The following is a 22,527-nucleotide window of genomic DNA, read 5'->3' on the forward strand; positions in this document are numbered from 1 at the left end:
TTCTGCCTTTAGAACTGTTTAGATCTGTGCATTATGTTTGGCCTTTTGGGCTCCCTAAACATATCCTCCTTGCTTCTATTTGCATGAATTAATTTAGTGAAACCTTCATAGGGCTTTTTCCTATTCCTAATTATTTCCCTGTAAGCATTTTGCATGCATGACAGTGTAATAGTTTCCTCTGCGATCTAGGCAGATGATATCCTGAGGACTCCCCCTGTCAACTCCGCTGCTCACCCGTCTGTGTTCCGGAGAGTTCCTCAGAATATCAACTATGCAGCGACTCCAATCATTAGAATATGTCTGCCTCCAGGATACTCAATATGGCCAAGCAATCAGGCTCTGTTTATCAGGGGGCAGCACATCCAGACCCCCACCAGCAACGTGTGGCTGACGGTTAATATGAGCCGATGTTTATTCTGGAAACCTGTCCAGTCTAGATAACTTGCTTTTCCTAGTGCTGCTTGGCTTTATTGATACTGGAAAATGTAACACAAATGAGGTCAATGGGGATTCCACCATTTATCCCACCAACCAACTTCTTTAAAGGAATCATATCAATATAATAATTCATTTTTAAACCAGGTTTTTGTTATTCCATTTGTTCAAATGTGTTGATTTGTTCCCAATTTTTATGGATTTACTCACTTGAACAATTTCTTATAACATTGTACTGGCCAGTAGAGCAGATACATATCCTGCTCTGTTTTATCAGCTTTACTGTGTAGACTGGGGCAGTAATCTCAATGTCATTAAAGGGGTACTCCACTGGCTAGTGTGGAACTAAATGTTCGGAATGCTGTTTTGGCACTGCGCAGGTCGTCCACGCCCGCCTCGTGACGTCTCGGCCACGCCTCCTCAATGCAAGTCTATGGGAGGGGGCGTGAAACGCCCCCTCCCATAGACTTGCATTGAGGGGCGTGGACGTGACATCACGAGGGGGCGTGGCTGACCCCAGCAGTGCGAAAACAGTGTTCGAAACATTTAGTTCCACACTAGCCAGTTGAGTACCCCTTTAAAGGGCAGGGGATGAAAAAAGGGGTGTTTCTGGCATTAAACTAACCACAAGATAGGCCATTAATGTCCGATCGACGGGGTGCCGACACCTGGCATCGCCACAGATCAGCTGTTCTGCAAAGTTGCAACTCTGGCACATGCGTAATGAATGCCCAGAAGCCCCAGCTCCCTTTATTGTGTAGACGTGGTACTGTGTTACTGCAGCACGGCTTACGTTGATACGAATGGGAGCTGCGCTGCAGGAACCCGGAGCCAAGACTACACAATGAACTGAGCCAACTATCTTCACCCATTCATTGTGTAGATGCTGGAGATGTGGCCCTGCTGAACGGCTCATTGGTGGTGGTGCAGGGTGTCAGGTGCCTAAATAGGCCATAAAAATCGAATGCCCAGAAAAATCCTTTAGAGGGGTGATCCCGTGGAAAACTTTTTTTTAAAATCAACTGGTGCTTAAAAGTTAAACAGATTTGTTAATCAATTCTATTAAAAAATTTAAATCCTTCCAGTTCTTTTTAGGGGTTGTATACTAAAGAGAAATAAAAAAAAATGCATTTCCTCTGATGTCATGACCACAGTGCTCTCTTCTGACCTCTGCTGTCCATTTTAGAAACTGTCCAGAACAGGAGAAAATCCCCATAGCAAACATATGCTGCTCTGGACAGTTCCTAAAATGGACAACAGAGGTCAGCAGAGAGCACTGTGGTCATGACATCATAGGAAATGCATTTATTTTTTGGATTTCTCTTCAGTATACAGCCCCTAAAAAGTACTGGAAGGATTTAGATTTTTTTATATATATATATAAGTAATTTACAAATCTGTTTAACTTTTTGGCACCAGTTGATTTGAAAAAAAAGTTTTCCACGGGAGTACCCCTTTAGTAACATCTCTCTTAAAAATGATAAGGCAGCAAAGTACCAGTGTACAATAGACTCTGGATATATTTCCCCTCTAACACAGTGGTCTCAGTGGTTCTATTTCTTTGCATACGTCAGTAAAATATAGATACACAACATTTCGCATTATCAGGGACGTGCAGATATTTTGGGGGGCAGGGGCTAAGGTAGAGAAAAAAGGGCACTTCTTCTAATTAAAAAATGTTTGTAAAAACCTTACGTATGTTAACACAACACATTTCCTGAGATAAGGGACCCCTGGCAGTCATGTCAACTGAATGGGACCCACATCAACCCATGGAGGTCCCAATCAGTAAGGGCTTTATAGAACGGGTGCATTAAAAGGCCAAGTGCTCAAGCTTCCTTTTGAGCCTATGTGTGCCCATCCCTGGGCATTATTCCCTATTACAGGAAAGTGTAATTTCTCTCTTTTCAGCAGCACCTTATTCCCCTTCTCTGTTTGCGACCTCTCGAGAAATGTTCACAAAGGAAAAGAAGAGGGAGATGTAGCTTCAGTTTCTTAGTAGTTTGGTAAAACAGCGTAAAAAAGAAATAGGAGGGGGTGTAGCAGGGGAAGACATCTGATTGGCTTAGAGTACTTAGCCCAGTTCTTACATCATACAACGGATTGCCCACCCACTTAGGAGGTAGGGGGTGAAGATGACATTATGAGAACCCACCTGAGAGAAGAAATAAGATACATATCTACAGTTGCCTAAGGGTGCGTTCACACGGCCATCTGTCCCCGTTCTTTTATCCCCTTTTCGGTTCCATTCTTGCAGGCTGTAAACGGATTAAAAACAGTTTTAAAAAAATCCCATTGATGCCAATGGGATTTTTTTACAATCCGCTTACATCCGTTTGTACCCGTCTGCACTCATTTCAGTTTTTTTTTTTTTTACGGCAAAAAAAACGGCACATGCAGTATTTTTTCTTCCGTCAAACGGATAATGGATACAAACGGATAACATCGATTTGCATCCGTTATTGTCCGTTTTTTTAAGTCCGTTTTTATTTTTGACGGCGGAAGAACGGGACGTGTCTCGACGGCCATGTGAACGCAACCTTAGAAGTGATAAGTTTAATGTATAAAGTATTATAGTAAGTGAACCCTTTGGAAGCAGATGCATTTCTGCACTGTTTACTAATCAAATGTGGTCTGACTGTTATCTACATCCCAATCTGACTAATAACTCAAAAACAGTAATGTTTTTGTATTATATTAAACATATTGAATAAACATCCACAGTGCAGGGAGAAAAAGTAAGAACCCCTTAAATTTATTGACCTGTAGAGTTCCCTTTAGCAGCAAGCACTTCGACCAATTTTGGACCATTGCTTCCTGAAGATGTGTTTTAGTTCATCAATATTTCTGGGATACCTTGAATACTCAACCTTCTAAATGTCATGCTGCAGGAACCTGATGAGGGTTCTGAACGCTTTGAGCGGGCGAAGGAGGTTGTGAGGCTACAGCCACGCCCCTTGTGACATCACACAACGCCCCCTCAATGCAAGTCTGTGGGAGGGGGCATGGCAGCCGCCATGCCCCCTCCCATAGACTTGCATTGAGGGGCGTGACCATGGCATCACAACCCCCACCGCCCACATGCAGCATTCTAAATTAACACCAGGTGCTGCGCAGAGATTGTGGGGGTCCCAGCGTCAGGACCTCCGCGATCAGACATCTTATCCCCTATCCTTTCGATAGGGTATAAGATGTCTAGGGGGGGAGTACCCCTTTAATTGATTTTCTTGTGTGTTTCGGACCATTGTCTTGTAGCATCACCCAATGACTCCTTAGATCGAGAACATGGACAGCTACCCTTGTATTTGCCTGTATTATGTTTTGATACACGTAAAGTTCATTTATTCCTCAATACTCACAAGGTATGCAAGTTTAAAGGCAATAAGGTAGCCCCAAAGCATGATGTCTCCACCACCATAATTGGTATGAGGTTTTGGTGTTGATATGAAGCGTTCTTTCACCACCAAACATAGCATTGTAAATTTGTGTTAAAAAGTTCTACTTTTGAACATCCAGGTGGTCTCAGGCAAAGTAATGGGTGCCATGTTTTTTTTACCACAGTTTTTCCATGAACACCATTTTTGTCGCGTAGTTTCCTAATAGTGAACCCAGGAAAAGAGGTTTTGCAAATTGTAAAGTCTACTGTTTTGCTATTACCCTTTGTTTCTTTTTCACCTTTTCAGGATTGCCTGTAGTGGTCTTGCAGTGTTTTCAGCAGGATGCGCCTAGAGAAATAGCAACAGCCCTGCATTTTCTTTATTGGTGTGGATTGAGCCTTTTGTAGCTCCTTTCATGTCTATAGTTTTCTGTTCATCAAGGCATGGCCACACTAACTAGTCTTTGTTGAGAAGAACAGATTTGTCAGTGACTAGACTTTATGTGCCTTTATTTAAAGGGGTACTCTGGTGGAAAACAATTTTTTTTTTAATCAACTGGTTCCAGAAACTTAAAGGAGTAGTCAAGTGGTGACCCAGTGGTGAACAACTTATCCCCTATCCTAAGGATAGGGGATAAGTTTGAGATCGCAGGGGGTCCGACCGCTGGGGCCCCCTGCGATCTCCTGTACGGAGCCCCAACAGCTCACGGGAAGGGGGCGTGTTGACCTCCGCACGAAGCGGCGGCCGACACACCCCCTCAATACAACTCTATGGCAGAGCCAAAGCGCTGCCTTCGGCAATCTCCGGCTCTGCCATAGAGATGTATTGAGGGGGCGTGTCAGCCGCCGCTTGGTGCGGAGGTCGACACCCGCTATCTGGCCGGAGGGCCAGGCCCCCGTACAGAGAGATAGCAGGGGGCCCCAGCGGTCGGACCCCCCGCGATCTCAAACTTATCCCCTATTCTTAGAATAGGGGATAAGTTTTTCACCACTGGACTACCCCTTTAAACAGATTTGTAAATTACACAAGGAAAGAATGGAGGATGGCACTCACCCAGATGGAAGCTTCAAATATTCTTTATTGAACAAAAATGGTGGCGGTGTCAGACAGGTGAACAGACAGGAATCAGCGTGCAGGTAACAGCTGTGTCATACTTCCGTACTTTGTTGACGAAGTACGGAAGTATGACACAGCTGTTACCTGCACGATGAGGCCCTCGGCGTTCCTGTCTGTTCACCTGTCTGACACCGCCTCCGTGTTTGTTCAATAAAGAATCAAGCTTCCATCTGGATGAGTGCCATCCTCCATTCTTTCTTTGTGCATATTTGGATGTGTCTATCAGTCTTTGGATTGAGCACCGCAAGATTTGGTTTTGCTTCATATCTCGACCTGTAGTTGTCCTACAAATCACCGTATATACAGCAGTGCCGGATCGTGTCTCTACCACTCGGGATTTGTAAATTACTTCTATTTAAAAACCTTAACCCTTTCAGTACATATCAGCTGCTGTATGCTCCACAGGAAGTTCCTTTCTTTTTGAATTTATTTTCTGTCTTACCACAGTGCTCTCTGCTGACACCTCTGTCCGTATTAGGAACTGTCCAGAGCAGGAGAGGTTTGCTATGGGAATTTGCTCCTGTTCTGAACAGTTCCTGACAAGGACAGAGGTGTCAGCAGAGAGCACTGTGGTCAGACAGAAAGGAAGTTCAAAAAGAAAAGAACTTCCTCTGGAGCATACAGCAACTGATAAGTACTGGCAGGATTAAGATTTTTAATAGAAGTAATTTACAAATCTGTTTAACTTTCTGGCACCCGTTGATTAAAAAAAAAAATGTTTCCCACTGGAGTACCCCTTTACTAGACAAAGCACCTGTGAAAGCTGCACTTCCAATATAATTTACTGAGCTGAAACACCTTTTGCCAAATAACTTTTAGAAAAATCTAAAATCCATTAACAAAAAGATTTGATTACTTTTTCTCCCTGCAGTACAATCATTAGATTGTGTTTGTCTATAATTGATACTTAGTTAACAATCCAACCACATTTTTTTTAGTTTTCAATGCAAAAATCTGCGTAGTTCCATGGGGTTCACTTACTTTAATTCCTATCTACAGGAGAAGCCATCAAGGTTTGATCAACGGGATCTGACCTGTGTGACATATGCTGCTGATCAGCGCAATGAAGACGTTCCTTTACTGTGGTGATCAGTAGGGTCCCAGGGTTGGATCTCTACCAATAAATCTTTGATGGCCTATTCTAATGATCAACCAATGTTTAAATGTTGGGGAAGCCATTTATTTTAAGTTTTTAAACATTTCCTTACTAACTGTTTAAATGAATATTTGAGAGATATGTCTAGGCAATTTTATGGATCTCTGTAAGAAAATAGCAGGAATTTCTCTTGAGACTTGTACTTGTATGTACCTGAACATCATTTTGTTGAACAATGTATTGATCATTCAATGGAAAAGTAACATTGTATTACTGTGGACTCCAGGTGGTGCCATATCTAACTTGTATGCTATGTTGATTGCACGTTTCAAGATGTTCCCGGAAGTTAAAGAGAAAGGAATGGCAGCAATCCCAAGACTGGTTGCCTTCACATCAGAGCATGTATGTCACTTTTCTTTGTGTTAACTTTCTTAGATGCTTCTATATGTTTTATTCTTCATATACAATATTGTTTTTAGATATATCAATAAATGATGTAACAGTTAACATTTTGATGTGTGCTACTGCTTAAAGGGGTACTCCACCCCTAGACATAGGGGATCACATGTCTGATCTCGGGGGCCCGGCCACTCGGACCCCCGTGATCTCCAGGCCTGCACTGTGGCGCTATGGTCATGGAAGCCTAGGGATTCCGTGATCGTGACGTCATGCCACAACCCCTCCATTCATGTCTGTGGGAGGGAGGGTGACAGCTAGTGATAGCTCCTCCTATAGACATGAATGGACGGGGCGTGGTGGCTGTGATCGTCAGTCATCTGGCACGGAGCGGAATTCTCTGTGCATCGGATGACGTGGGTGCCGCAGCAGAGATTGGACAGCAGAGGTGCCCCAGCAGCCGGACCCACGCGATCAGCAATAACTTGTCTAGCGGCGGAGTGCCCCTTTAAAGGGGTACTCCACCCCTAGACATCTTATCCCCTATCCAAAGGATAGGGGATAAGATGTCTGATCGCGGGAGTCCCGCCACTGGGGACCCATGCAATATTGCATGCGGCACCCACCTGTTTCTTGTCTGGAAGCGCTGGAGGGTCTGGGTCGCGACCACGGGAACGGAAGTCCGTGACGTCATGACTCCGCCCCCGTGTGACGTCACGCCCCGTCCCCTCAATGCAAGTCTATGGGAGGGGGCGTGACAGCCGTCACACCCCCTCCCATAGACTTGCATTGAGGGGACAGGGCATGACATCACACAGGGTGGAGTCATGAAGTGGGACCAGCGGTGGGACCCCGTGATCAAACATCTTATCCCCTATCCTTTGGATAGGGGATAAGATGTCTAGGGGTGGAGTACCCCTTTAAGAATTTTTTTCTGATGGACTCGGTTAGAATTCAGTATAAAATCAACTACCTTGGCTTTAAAAATTGATAGGCCATGAATATTAGGTTGTCGGAGTCCAATTCCCACCGATCAGCTGATTGAAGTGGACTCGTCAGTGTTTATATGGGCTCCATAGCTGCAAATACTGTATAATTTGTAGTGGTTATGCTTGGTACTACTGCCTTGTCTTATTCATGTGAATGGGATGGTTCTACACTACCTTGCACCTCCGCTACAAATAGTTTATCATTTGCTGGTGCTAAGCATATGCTGCCATAGCCTCTTCAATCAGCTGATCAGCGGGGGTATAAGTAGACTCATCTCATCTTGATGGTTTACTACCTCCTTATGGTCCTCATACACATTCAATAAAAGTTATCCAACCTGCCAATGATCTTAGAGCATGTTCACACTTAAAACTAATCCAAACCATAACCATAAGAACAGTATGCTGATGTAGACCGGTTGGTACCCCGCCACATCCATTGATTTCAACAATACTTTTGAATAAAACGTTTTTGCCTTTCAACTTAAAATACACAGGACCTAAACAAATGCAAACAGAAGGTAATATTTTCTTTAACATGCAGTCATTATAATATTCCATAATATGAGAAGCTCTATTGGAGACACCAGGTGATTATAGACACTTTTTCAGTTTCATAGGGAGACAAATAACCATTTGATATACAGAAGGGAACTTAGAGCAGACTTAGGCAGGGTTCATACTGAGGAATGTCCAAACATAATTCCGCTTAGAAATATCGGTTCAGTAGAATCCCATTGTGGTACATGTGACTAAACCCTTATGTGGACATGCCAGCCCCACAAAAGCTTGTCTTCAAATCTATGGTCCTAGTTCTTCAGGGCATCAGTGTCCACCACGGAGCCAGGAGGGCTACCACCACCAAGACTATACGCCACTTCGATGATGGTTAGGTGGCAAGAAATCTGTTTAAATCTTCTGGAAACTTCATAGACTAAAGTACTCCGAGTACAGATATCCCAGAAGCCCTAAAGATTTGCATTGAACTCCCGGAAAATCCCTATCCTGATCACTTAAAGGGGTACTCCGGTGAAAAAATTTTTTTTTAAATCCACTGGTGCCAGAAAGTTAAACAGATTTGTAAATTATTCTTGATAGAAGATAAATGAAAAAATAGTTGGCGACTCACCAACGCTGGTTCACATGAGATCCTTCTTTATTGCGGCATACTCACATACAAAAAGCAGGGGAGAGACAGACAACGGGGGGTAACAAGTCGGCTGACTTGTTACCCCCCGTTGTCTGTCTCTCCCCTGCTTTTTGTATGTGAGTATGCCGCAATAAAGAAGGATCTCACGTGAATCAGCGTTGGTGAGTTGCCGACTATTTTTTCATTTATCTTCTATGAAGATTCATTGAACTGTGTTGTATAGTCTGAGCACCACCCGAGTTCTTACAGCAGTTACCAGTGTCCCCATCCCATCTTGCAGTCCGTCTACAGACTAAGCAGTGCCGAGCCCGCTTTGCTCATCAGATTTGCAAATTACTTCTATTAAAAATATTTACCCTTCCAGTACCTATTAGCAGCTGTATGCTACAGAGGAAATTGGTTTATTTTTGAATTTCTTCTTTGTCTTGCTCTCTGCTGACACCTGAGAAAATCCCCATAGCAAACCAATGCTGCTCGTGACAGTTCCTGATACGGGCATCAGGTGTCAGCAGAGAGCACTGTGGACAAGACAAAGAAGAAATTAAAAAAGGAAAAAATTTCCTCTGTAGCATGCAGCTGCCAAAAAGTACTGGAAGGGTAAAGATTTTTAATAGAAGTAATTTACAAATCTGTTTAACTTTCTGGCACCAGTTGATTTAAAAAAAAAATAAAAAATTCCACCGGAGTACCCCTTTAAGTCTATGAAGTTGCCTAGCGATATCTTGCCACCGAACCATCATTGGAGTAAAACTTTAAAAGGGTACTCCACTGGAAAAACATTTTTCTTGAAATTAACTGGTGCTAGGAGGTTAAATAGTAAATAATTTCTATTTATAAATCTTTATCCTTCCAGTACTTATCAGCTGCTGTTTGCTCCTCAGAAAGTTATTTTCTTTTTGAATTTCGGGACTGTCCTGAGTAGGAGTAAATCCCCATAGCAAACCTTTCCTGCTCTGGACAGTTCCTGACATGGACAGAGGTGTCAGCAGAGAGCACTGTGGTCAGAGAGAAAAGAAATTCAAAATGAAAAGAACTTCCTGTGGAGCATACAGCAGCTGATAAGTACTGGAAGGATTAAAAATTTTTAATAGAAGTAATTTACAAATCTGTTTACATTTCTGGCACCAGTTGATTTAAAGAAAAATGTTTTCCAGCAGAGTACCCCTTTATTATCAAAGTCATGCATCATGATCAATAGGTAATCGAGCAGCATAAGTATTATTCAATAATGTTGTGCCACAAATGTATGTTAATAGCCCAGGTAAAAAGCCCAAAAAGCCTGTTTTACTATTGCAATTACAACAAAATTCTGGTGCAATGTATGCAAATAAAAAAAAAACAAGGTGAACATTCCTTACAACAAATTTACTTTACAAGGAAAACTATTTTCCCACCTTGTCTGACAAGGGGAAGTGACTTAGCAGAAGGGGGTGTGGCTTGAGATCTGATACAAATTTGGGTGCAAAATTCTAGCCCAAATTAAGTCAACAAAAAATAAACTTGGGCAAAGGTGTCCAAAGATGCACCACATTTGTCATAATTCTGGCACATTTTTTTAGCCTGCCTAGTCTATAGTCTCTAAGTTTATCTCTAAGAATTAGACAGTTTTAAATCTAGTCCAATCTGAAAAATAAAATAAAACAATATCCCAATTTTAAAATACATCAACACACCAATAAATATAGTCTCGAAAGCGGAAAAATAAAAATGGAATTCTTCTTCCTGGAAAACTCATTATTCTGATATTGAAAATACAATTTACATAAAGAACTTTGTGATAGGAAAACGGTGAAGGAAATGAATTGACAATGAGATGGAGTGGGTGGGCTCCACCAGACCATTATTTCTGGTCTCCGCTTGTATTTGGAATATCAATGTTCCCGATAGATGCAATTTTCTCTTATGGCTCCACCATTTACTGAAATACCAAAGAAAAAAGTACTTATTAGACTTTCCCCGCTCTCCGGCAGTAATCAAACAGAGACAGGTTGACACTTCAAAAAGAACACTGAGAGAAGAGAGTGACTCAACAAGCTGTGAATAGTACTCGTAATCACCCGGTTCTTGTTATGTAAAATTGCAGAACTAAAGCGTTTTAGTACTTTGCTGACCTCAATTGCCACCGCTGTCCTCTATTTACATAAGCCATTAAGTCTTGTCCGTTGACATACATAAGGTTCTTTCGGGTTGAGAGTAAGCGGTGTCTCCGTGCAAGCAATTATCTTCCGTCTTATTTACATGTAATTATTATTATGTCTAATTATTTGTGTCACCGAAGCATCAATAAAATGGCCAAAGGGCTCCAAGTTTTAGTCGTCTTTAGCTTTGTACATCAATAAATGGGCCATTAAGATTATGAGAAGGCTGCAAGGTTCAAGGTTAAGAAACACAAGGAAGAACAATATGTTTTTGGTTTACTTCAAGGTGGTTCATTGGCTTATAGAGCAAAAAGTTTTCATTTGTAGGTTCTACATATATCTGGGGCTCCACTGTTTCTTGATTTATTTTCCACGTATGGGTCTTCCTCCATTCTTAAATAATCAATTCAGTTAGGTCCCGCACACAATAGACTAATGAGGGCCTAGGCTGTCACCATCGCTAATTTCTCAATGACACATGAACCGGAGGGATCTGTCACTATCCAATCAGCGTGGACAGAGTCTAAGAGGCACTTGAGGCACAATCTTATGATATCACCTGGAGCTTCATCATAGCAGCGTCTGAAATTAGAAGGCTTCTTCTCTGGCTCTGCTGCACACCTGGATACAGTCTGTACAGGCTCCTGTGAGATCATATGATCGTGTATATGCCTAGATATTTCTGGAACAAGCTTGTTATTGCACCCCCTGCTGTTCTTTTGATGCCTTCTCAGAACATCCACCTTATATTTCCAATGCTGGTGGTCAGTCATGGTCAGTAGCTAAGGCACACCACCCGAATCTTCTCATGTATATATAGTTGGAGTTATTGTGCTAATCATTTAACAAGAAGCAGCACTCTAGAAGCTTCTTTGCCCCATTACTTTACACATAAAACTATCCTTCATATACAATAGGTCAAGGACTATTAATAATATGCAAATATTGGGCAGACTAGATGGGCCAAATGGTTCTTATCTGCCGACACATTCTGTGCATCAGGTGGATGTTCTGAACACCAGGGGTGCTTTAGCAAGTAAACAACAGGACAACCTAGGCCAGTGGTCTTTAATCTGTGGACCAGACAGATTCCTTATAAATTACTCAATTATTTTTAATTGTGTACATTTTTTCTACAACAAAAATGCTAATGAATAGAAGTCAATGTAGAAATACCAACTGATGATAATTCAGCATATTATGGCTTGAGTGATGATGTGATTTGTACTGTATGTTTTCTTAAATTCTCTTCTCATTGTTGTCACCACCTATAACATGTCACTATGGTGTATCGGTTATGTAGAAATAACAGATGCTGTAGGATAGGATGGGTCTGCTCATTGTGATGGAAAAAGCTATTAATAAATACCCAGATTTGATCAAATTACGTTCTTTTCCAGAGTCACTTTTCAGTAAAGAAGGGAGCAGCAGCCTTGGGAATTGGCACGGACAGTGTGATCCTTATCAAGTGTGATGAAAGGTAGGCAAGAACTTGGAAATGCAATTTAACATGGGAGATTAGAACCTAAGTCATTCACCGATTGAGGTCACCGAGACATAAGACATTGAGCAGAGCAGGCAGACTCTGAATCTATTCGCTTTACTGAAGTTCTCCAGACAAAAAAGGGATTAACTCAATTCACCTTCAGTAGTGAAGTATACTGAGCTAGGTGACCAAAATAAAAATTCTGTTACATAGACAAATGGAGCTGAAAAACAAGAGTCTATTGTATTCAGCCCAATGTGTTTAAAGAAGTGGAATCACTTTCATTACTTCATTTGATTGCAAAGAGGCAATACTTACTGATATAAGGACAGGCTAAAATACCAGTTCTCAGCAGGATGCAGACAAGGTACAAGATGGGGTCACAAAAGTCCAAAATACTGATGAACATCCACTCACACAGCTACCATTCACCCACTACATTATGATTAGTATTAGAACTGCACACAGATAATGCTTCAAAGTACCTCTGTGGCAGTGGGTACCATGGAAATAATTGGGGGTGAACATTAGCTGTTTTTGGGGCTAATGTTAAACCCCCGCTTAGTATTGGACTCTGTCTTTGAGATGGCTTCCACTACTAACCCTGTAAATTCAACATAAAAAAAGCAGGACAGGTGTTTTAAAAAAAATGTATTACAAAAAACACTTCCCCACAGCCCTTGTTAACCATTTTATTTAAAAAAAACAAAAAATAACGCTGGTCATCAACATAGTCCACAAATTCAATGCAGTCCTCAGCGTACGCGCATCTGAAATGAGAAAAACTACAGGCCCAGGAAGCACACATCCAAGAGAAGCCAATAGATATATTAGAGAATGGGCTGCTCCAGACTTTCACACGAGTCCAAAGCAGCACAGGTGCTGAAAACCACTTGTCACTTGGCTTTACAATTAGTGGAGAGTCATTATGCCAAGAGAGGCTGTGAGGAAATTGACCTGAATCCTGAGGTCTGCTAGCCTCCCCGAAGAGAATTGCAAGTGTGGGATTAACACACTGAAACTTTGTTTTGTCAGGTAGCTGGTAGTAAGCCACTTGTATAGTGAGGTCAATCTAAAGTGTTTAGTTGGTTCTGGACACACAGGTTTTGTTTTGGGCCAATGTGAATACAGCTGTATATTTTTGCTGACGTTTACCCATCTCTATCGAGCTAAACATGCCCACATAACCCAGGGTCAGGGGACATGGCTTTTGGCATTGAGCATTTAGTCCCCAACTATCTTATGTGTATGACCAATATGAGGTTGGCTTTTAACCCTATGTCCTCTATACATATTAACCATTATCTGTTTTTATACACAAATCGATGCGGGGTCGGTTGGGGGGGAACATTTAAACTTTTTAACTACCTCATATTTCTCCTAGGCAACAAGGAAAATAAAATCTGTATTGCATGTGGAAACAGATAATAATTGCCAACTTAATTCAAAGTATGGCCTCTATTCTGTTCCGCCTGGGCCCTCGGTATTATAACAAAACCTCAATGTAGGTTTACTATGCTTTGAAGTTAAACACACACATTCGAGGGAACGTGATAGAAATTATTCTAAGCTATGTTCTTACTTTTCAGTATGATTTGGCTCCATTCCTCACTGGAAATGTCTCATGCTTTTAATTACAGGGGGAAAATGATCCCATCAGATCTCGAAAGGAGAATCATTGAAGCCAAGCAGAAAGTATGCACCCTTCAGTTCATTCCAAATTCACTTCATATGGGAAAATGTGGGGGTGGACGCGGTTAGGAGGAGTTGGATGTGTGAACATTGGATTGCTGTTTTTCTATATAATGTATATTTTCTATGATATAAAGTCAGCAAACTATACATTACTTTTATACATGGAGCAATAACACACATAGGACAGGAGCACTGGCTGAGGAAAGTAGTCATGGTGCTCACCCAACCTTCCATAAATGCATTAAACCATACTTAAAGGGGTACTCCGTCCCTGGACATCTTATCCCCTATGCAAAGGATAGGGGATAAGATGTCTGATCGCGGGGGTCCGGCTGCTGGGACCCCCCAAGATCTCTGGGTGTCAAAACCAGCGTTCTGTACATTTTTGTTCAGAACGCAGGGTTTGGGCGGCCGTGTCATGATGAATGGAGGGGTGAGGGGTGGCATGACATCATGACCACGGCCGCCCAAACCCTGCGTTCTGAACAAAAATGTTCGGAACACCAGGGTGCCACCCGGAGATCGAGGAGGCCGGACCCCTAGTATACCCCTAGTGGAGTATACCTTTAACTTTAATTGGAATTAATCTTAGGATAGAAGTAGAAGTCATATTGCACAATACCTGTAGCCTATTATGTAATACCTCCCATCCATTTCATGAAACCATAAGTGTATCTATAGACACCTAGGCAGCTCTTATGTCATTGCTACAAAGCATCGTTTATGTAATAAGAAATACTATAAATACTAAAAATAATCCAACTATTGCTAACAACATATATATATATATATATATATATATATATATATATATATATATATGTGTGTGTGTACAGCTGTGGTCTTCAATGTTTGGTTCTGCATTCTGCCATGCCAGCCACCAGATAGTAAACCAAGAGTTAGAGAAATGGTTGTCCTATATACTGTATGTATCTTGATAAATTTTTCTTTCTTTTCCAGGGATATGTGCCATTTTTTGTTAGTGCCACAGCGGGGACCACTGTCTATGGTGCTTTCGACCCCCTTGTTGCTATATCTGATATCTGCAGAAAGTATAAAATCTGGTTGCATGTTGATGTAAGTATTTTCACCAATGGGACCTCAAGATATTGAGTGAACATGGATTTTTGTTTTGTGCAAGGCGGCTGTATGGTGACTGCATTTAGGTGGAGACAAGAGGAAAAGGTGCTTGACTCTATTCATTGATGTCTATGGAAATAGGAGTTGAACTGGCCCACCAGAGTACCACAGTAGCCACAACCCTTAAACAGCAATGAGCTCCAAAAATCCAGCAGGATAGAATTACTTTCCTTATCCTGTATACAAATTCTCTCTCCTACAGAATGAAGGAAACTGGATTTCCATTGCCACCAACAAATACCCTGTAAGCAGGGCTGTATTTATACCCATTAGGGGGATTCCACAAGTGTCTGAATTTTTTTATTTATTTATTTATTTTTTGTTTACTCAAGTGCTGCTCCCCTCAACACTGCCACCCTAGGCACAGGCCCACAGGTGCCTAATTACAAATACAGGCCACTGTAAATCAATATCTAAGACATGAAGTAGCCTTGAAACATGAAAAGGTATTATCTGTCAGACCAAATTCAATCTAACGTAAAGAAGACCCATCTGTTAAATAGGTACTCCACCCCTAGACATCTTATCCTGTATCCAAAGGATAGGGGATAAGATGTCTGATCGCGGGGGTCCCCCACGATCTCCCTGCTGCACCCGGCGTTTGTTTAGAGGGTCAGGTGCAGCGACAGAGGATCATGACATCACAGCCACTCCCCCTCAATGCAAGTCTATGGGAGTGGGCGTGACACCTGCCACGCCCCCTCCCATAGACTTGCATTGAGGAGGCATGACCATGACGTCACGAGCCTCCACCCTGCATCGCCAGTCATCTGGCATGGAGCAAAGTTCTCTCCGTGCACCAGATGTCTGGGGTGCCGCAGCTGAGATCGCAGGGGTTCCCTTGGATAGGGGATAAGATGGGTAAGATCATTTTGGAATGGGGGAGGTTCTTATTAGTATATAACACAATGTCGGTCTAAAGGGCTGGTGTGTCTCTTAAAGGTGTTATCCAGGAATAGGAAAACAGCACCACACCTGTCCTCTGGTTGTGTAGGGTTTTACAACTTCACTCTCTTTAATGAAACTGAGTTGCAATACTTCATACAACCTGCAAACAAATATGGTACAGTTTTTTGAAGAGACCAGCTAGATGCTAGATAACCAGTTAAAGGAGACTGTGAAGCTGGTGTCAGAAGTCTTATAGGCCAAGTAATGCTTCATGGGTAAAGGTATGCAAATTAGCAAATTTTTTAGAAGAAAGAAAGATGGCTCTCTAGTACAGTGTTTGCCAACCATTGTGGCTCAAGCTGTTGCAAAACTAGAACTCCCAGCATGCCCCCCAACATGATGGGAGTTGTAGTTTTGCAACAACTGGGGGCAAACTGGTTGGGAAGCACGGCTTCAGCAGTACCACAGTACCACTTCTTCCATACAATGCTGTGTGTGTATAAGACCTAATCACACTGTGAATCACTTATTTATTGTTATGCATTAAAATATACCTCTATGACAAAAAAGAAAAAATTATTATAGTGACATCAACAATATCCCCTATTGTCTGGGCTTAGGTGAACAATGGTGATTATTCAGTCTACTGATAGCATCCAACAATCATCCACATCATAGTCTCATGTTAATGCATTCATTTATGGTGCCACATCTCATTAGACCTATGTACCTGATAAACTGCACAGGTATCAGCAATAGAAAATGTTCACCTACGGATCAGACTTATTAGCACCGAAGGTAAAGTCAGGTGAGATGGTGAAAAACAGATCCGCATGATAGGCACTTTTGATGAAAGATCTGAACAGGTCAAGGACATCTTAGGCCATTATTGGAAAATTTTACGATCAGACCCCCATCTCAGGGAGGTATTGTCAGAACACCCATCAGTGACATTTCGGAAAGGAAGATCAATTAGAGATCACGTGGTACATAGTAATTTTCAGCCTATGACCCCATCTGAATCATGGCTGCAAAGGAAACCAACAGGAATGTTTAAATGATGTTTGAGTTACTGTATCGCATGTCCCTATATAAATAAATCCAAATGTTTTGTGTGGGACCACACTGGTGAGGAATTTACCATCAGGGACTTTGCTAATTGTAAAACGTCGCTTGTGGTCTACTCATGCAAGTGCACATGCCCATTAAGCTATGTGGGTAAGAGTATACGCAAACTTAGAAGAAGAATTGATGAGCACCTGGGGGACGTTCGCCATCAATGGGACACACCCGTGGCAAGACATCAGGAGTCCCCAGCTGCGTCCCCAGGAGTCCCCAGTCCCCAGCTGCGATCAGGCATCTTATCCCCTATCCTTTGGATAGGGGATAAGATGTGTAAGCACCGGAGTACCCCTTTAAGTTCTGTGGATGAGAGTCGCACTATGTAAACATGGACCACATGTACCTCTTTCTCTGTTCTCTCCTTTCCCTAGGATGTTATCCAGCTAGGTCCCTCACTTAGAGAAGGGAATGTCACCGTGGTTGAGGCCACCATTTTAAGGAGGTGTGTCCCTCAAAAGGCAGGGAAAGTAGGTGTGGGACTTTAGTTGTTAGAGGGCCAATACTGTCTCCGGCTTTAAAGGGTACTCCGCCCCTAGACATCTTACCCCCTATCCAAAGGATATGGGATAAGATGTCAGATCGCCGCGGTCCCGCTGCTGGGGACCTCCGGGATCGCCGCTGCGGCACCGTGCTATCATTACTGCACAGAGCGAGTTCGTAATGATGCTCTGTGCGTAATGATGGGCGATACAGGGGACGGAGCAGCGTGACGTCATGGCTCTGCCCTTCGTGACATTACAGCCCGCCCCCTTAATGCAAGCCTATGGCGGGGGCTTGATGACCGCCACGCCCCCTCCCATAGACTTGTATTGAGAGGGGCGGGCCGTGACATCCCGAGAGGCGGAGCCGTGACGTAACGATGCTCCGGCCCCTGTATTGCCCGTCATTACGTGCAGAGCGAACTCGCTCTGTGCAGTAATGATAGCGCGGTGCCGCAGTGGCGATCCCGGGGGTCCCCAGCAGCGGGGACCGCGGCGATCTGACATCTTATCCCCTATCCTTTGGATAGGGGATAAGATGTCTAGGGGCGGAGTACCCCTTTAAGATCTAATCTGTTATATTCCATCTTTAATTATGAAAGGGCAATTATGGCTTAGTATAAATATTTATTACCCTCTTAATAATAATGACAATATAGTGGACGATTGAGAAGATGGAGTGGAGAGTTATATCATGAATCATTAGGGCAGTAGGACCATTCTGTTTAGGGAGAATTAACTATAATTATACACTGCTCAAAATAATAAAAGGAACACTAAGATAACACATCCTAGATCTGAATGAATGAACTAATCATATGAAATACTTTCGTCTTTCCATAGTTGAATGTTCTGACAACAAAATCACACAAAAATTATCAATGGAAATCAAATGTATCAACCCATGGAGGTCTGGATATGGAGTCACACTCAAAATCAAAGTGGAAAACCACACTACAGGCTGATCCAACTTTATGTAATGTCCTTAAAACAAGTCACAATGAGGCTCAGTAGTGTGTGTGGCCTCCACGTGCACGAATGACCTCCCTGGGCATGCTCCTGATGAGGTCAACTCCGGGACAGTCTGTGGTGCAACGTGGCGTTGGTGGATGGAGCGAGACATGATGTCCCAGATGTTCTCAATCGGATTCAGGTCTGGGGAACGGGCGGCCAGTCCATAGCATCAATGCCTTCCTCTTGCAGGAACGGCTGACACCCTCCAGCCACATGAGATCTAGCATTGTCTTGCATTAGGAGGAACACAGGGCCAACCACACCAGAATATGGTCTCACAAGGGGTCTGAGGATCTCCTCTCGGGACCTAATGGCAGTCAGGCTACCTCTGGCAAGCACATGGAGGGTTGTGTGGCCCCCCAAAGAAATGCCACCCCACACCACTACTGACCCAACGCCAAAACCGGTCATGCTGGAGGATGTTTCAGGCAGCAGAACATTCTCCACGGCATCTTCAGACTCTGTCACGTCTGTCACATGTGCTCAGTGTGAACCTGCTTTCATCTGTGAAGAGCACAGAGCGCCATTGGTGAATTTGCCAGTCTTGTTCTCGGGCAAATGCCAAACGTCCTGCACAGTGTTGGGCTGTAAGCACATCCCCCACCTGTGGACATCGGGCCCTCATGCCACCCTCATGGAGTCTGTTTCTGACCGTTTGAGTGGACATATGCACATTTGTGGCCTGCTGGAGGTCATTTTGCAGGGCTCTGGCAGTGCTCCTCATGCTCATCCTTGCACAAAGGCGGAGGTAGCGGTCCTGCTGCTGGGTTGTTGCCCTCCTATGGTCTCCTCCACATCTCCTGATGTACTGGCCTGTCTCCTGGTAGCGCCTCCACGCTCTGGACACTACGCTGACAGACACAGCAAACCTTTTTGCCACAGCTCGCATTGATGTGCCATCCTGGATGAGCTGCACTACCTGAGCCACTTGTGTGGGTTGTAGACTCCGTCTCATGCTACCACTAGAGTGAAAGCACCGCCAGTATTCAAAAGTAACCAAAACATCAGTCAGGAAGCATAGGAACTGAGAAGTGGTCTGTGGTCACCACCTGCAGAACCACTCCTTTATTGGTGGTGTCTTGCTAATTGCCTACAATTTCCACCTGTTGTCTGATCCATTTGCACAACAGCATGTGAAATTGATTGTCAATCAGTGTTGCTTCCTGAGTGGACAGTGTGATTTCATTGACTTGGAGTTACATTGTGTTGTTTAAGTGTTCTCTATATTTTTTTTGAGCAATGTATAATCCCCCCCCCCCCCCCAATCTTTTTTTTGTATAGGGGAATATTTTGGGTGAAGTATCATTAGCCCTACTCCCTGTAATACTCCCCCCCCCCATTTCTAATGTGACGTTAGAATTATGATCAATTTATATATCTGTTCTTTAATATCTCTAATGAACTGTCCTTTATTGTCATGTAAAATTTCTATATGTGGTTTTGCCATTGTCATAATACCGCAATGTGTACCCTTATCCACAGGAATTATTACACACATCTATGAGCCATGCGTATTTTGGAATTTTACATTACCAAGGGGTTAAGCGATGCGGCCTCACACACTGTGTTATATTGAATAAACCGTGTGTTTACACCACTAGATCACGTGACTGGTTAGCTGCTTACTTTTGATATATTACTGGTTGGTATCGGTGTCTAATAATTGGCATATATGTTTTTGTATAGGCATGTGCTGTATCTAAGCCAGACTCAATTACTGACATCATCCCATATCGAGGGGAGTAAGTTCCTTGAGAAACCCCGTTATCCCAGGAGGGGGGCGGGGGTGGGGGGGAGACGCGTCGGAACAGAGGAAACTGTAATGTTTTTTTTTATTTCACATTTTTCACAGGCATTTTTGTTTTCCATGTCTGGTGCCTTTTGGTGAGTGAAAACATCCACACATATCCTAATGGGTTATATCCGTAGGTGAACATCTTCTATTGGTATATGTGCTGATACCTGTGCAGTTTATCAGGTACATAGGTCTAATGAGATGTGGCACCATAAATTGATAATGATGTGGATGATTGTTGGATGCCATCAATAGACTGAATAATCACCATTGTACACCTAAGCCCAGACAATAGGGGATATTATTGATGTCACTATAATTATTTATCTTTTTTGTCATAGAGGTATATTTTAATGCATACCAATAAATAAGTGATTATATTGAAACAAGGGTCGTTAAAGCCTGTGAGAAATAGTTAAATGTTGACCTTTTGGATGACTTTTTCGGCGCTGTGAGAGCTAATCACACTGGGGGAGATGTATCAATGTTGTTGTTGGTAGACGTTTTTTGTAGATCATTTTGTTTGGTCTAAATTTGGAGCAATTTCTCCAAATTTATCAAACTTGTGCAAGCCCCGTGATAAATTTTGTGCAATGGTCTAAATCTCCACAAAGTTCTATTTGTAGACCTGTTCTACACCTCACAGGAATAGTGGTGTATCCTGGACGCTCGGCTTTTGTTCTATTGTTTTTCAGGATTCCACTGAGGTTTTTTTTTTGTCCACCAGCAAAAACGCCTGAAAAATGGTCCCAGCTTTTCCTGCATTTTGGTAATTTTTCTTGGGGGAGATTTATCAAAAACTGTACAGAGGAAGAGTAGTGCAGTTGCCCATGGCAACCAATCAGATTGCTTCTTTACAAAAATGAAAGGAGCAATCTGCACCGCTCTTCCTCTACATAGGTTTTGATTAATCTCCCCCCTTGTGTTTTTTCTTGCATTTTTGCTGGTGTGCGGAAACAAACATTTTTGTACCCTGTGTGCATTTTTTTCACTGCAGGTACTACTCCATGGGTCGGATGCAGAGCGCCCGCCCCACGGAGTGTAAGGAGTGATGTATAGCATATACATATACAGGGTGCAGAGCGCCCGCTCCACGGAGTGTAAGGAGTGATGTATAGCATATACATATACAGGGTGCAGAGCATCACTACTTACCTCCACCCGCTGTGTAGTATACAGGGGGCATAGTGTATCCATGTATACTATACAGGAGCCCAGCAAGGAAAGAGTTAACCCACACTGCAGCTCTGAGTTAAATCTTTGTGCGCTCTCCTGTATATACAGCCATCTATAGATGAATGTATATACAGGATACAGTAGGCAGACAAGAACAATTGGAGGCTCCCTGTTACACACTGCAGTATGGGCGCACTCACCAGGTGAGATCGCAAATGATGTCCTAACCTTTTTTTTTTCTCATTTCAGATACGTGAATGGGGAGGACAACGTCAGATTCAGTGTATTGCGATGATGACCAGCTTTTTTTTAATGTCAATAAAAGGTTTAATGAGGGCTGTGTGGGGAGTGTTTTTTTTTTAAATACATTTTTTTTTCAATGCCGGGCTTAGCGTTAGCCACAAAAACAGCTAGCGCTAACCCCCAATTATTACCCCGTTACCCAGGCCAACAGGCCTGGAGTGTCAAAAATAGCGCTCCTGGCTGGGGTTATTTAGGTTGGGGAGAGCCAGTAACAATGGTCCTCGCCCACCCTGGTAACGTCAGGCTGTTGCTGATTGGTTGGTGTCTGACTGACACTGAAAATATGGGGAACCACACACTTTTTTTTATTACAGAAAAAAACAACACATAGGCTTCCCCATATTTTCAGTGTCAATCAGACACCAACCAATCAGCAACAGCCTGACATTACCAGGATGGGCGAGGACCATTGTTACTGGCCCTCCCCAGCCTAAATAACCCCAGCCTGTTACCGCCTAGGCCAAGGAGCGCTATTTTTGATGCTCCGGGCCTGTTGGTAACGGCTCTTCCCGGCACCCCTGTGGCGGTTAGTACCGGGGTAATAATTGGGGGTTAGCGCTAGCTGTTTTCGGGGCTAACGCTAAGCCCAGCTTAGTAATAGATTCCGTCTACAAGACGGCTTCCACTACTAAGCCTGAAATTTCAATTATAAAAAACACAACACATGAAATAAAAAATGGATTTAAAAAAACACTCCCCCACAGCCCTCGTTAACCCTTTTATTGACATTAA

At 43.0% G+C, this 22,527-nt stretch overlaps 1 protein-coding gene across 1 annotated transcript in view; it reads left to right on the forward strand.

Annotated features, from left to right (window-relative positions):
- The window catches only part of GAD2 (glutamate decarboxylase 2), a 102,399-nt gene that overhangs the window by 53,291 nt on the left and 26,581 nt on the right, over positions 1-22,527 (forward strand). Inside the window, exons 7-10 of the mRNA XM_056519339.1 lie at positions 6,311-6,426; positions 12,098-12,177; positions 13,824-13,878; positions 14,839-14,955. Of these exons, the coding sequence (XP_056375314.1) occupies positions 6,311-6,426; positions 12,098-12,177; positions 13,824-13,878; positions 14,839-14,955 (368 nt within the window). The remainder of the gene's footprint in view (positions 1-6,310; positions 6,427-12,097; positions 12,178-13,823; positions 13,879-14,838; positions 14,956-22,527) is intronic.

Source organism: Hyla sarda, chromosome 5, assembly GCF_029499605.1.
Source record: "Hyla sarda isolate aHylSar1 chromosome 5, aHylSar1.hap1, whole genome shotgun sequence".
In the NCBI taxonomy this organism is placed as follows: Eukaryota; Metazoa; Chordata; class Amphibia; order Anura; family Hylidae; genus Hyla; species Hyla sarda.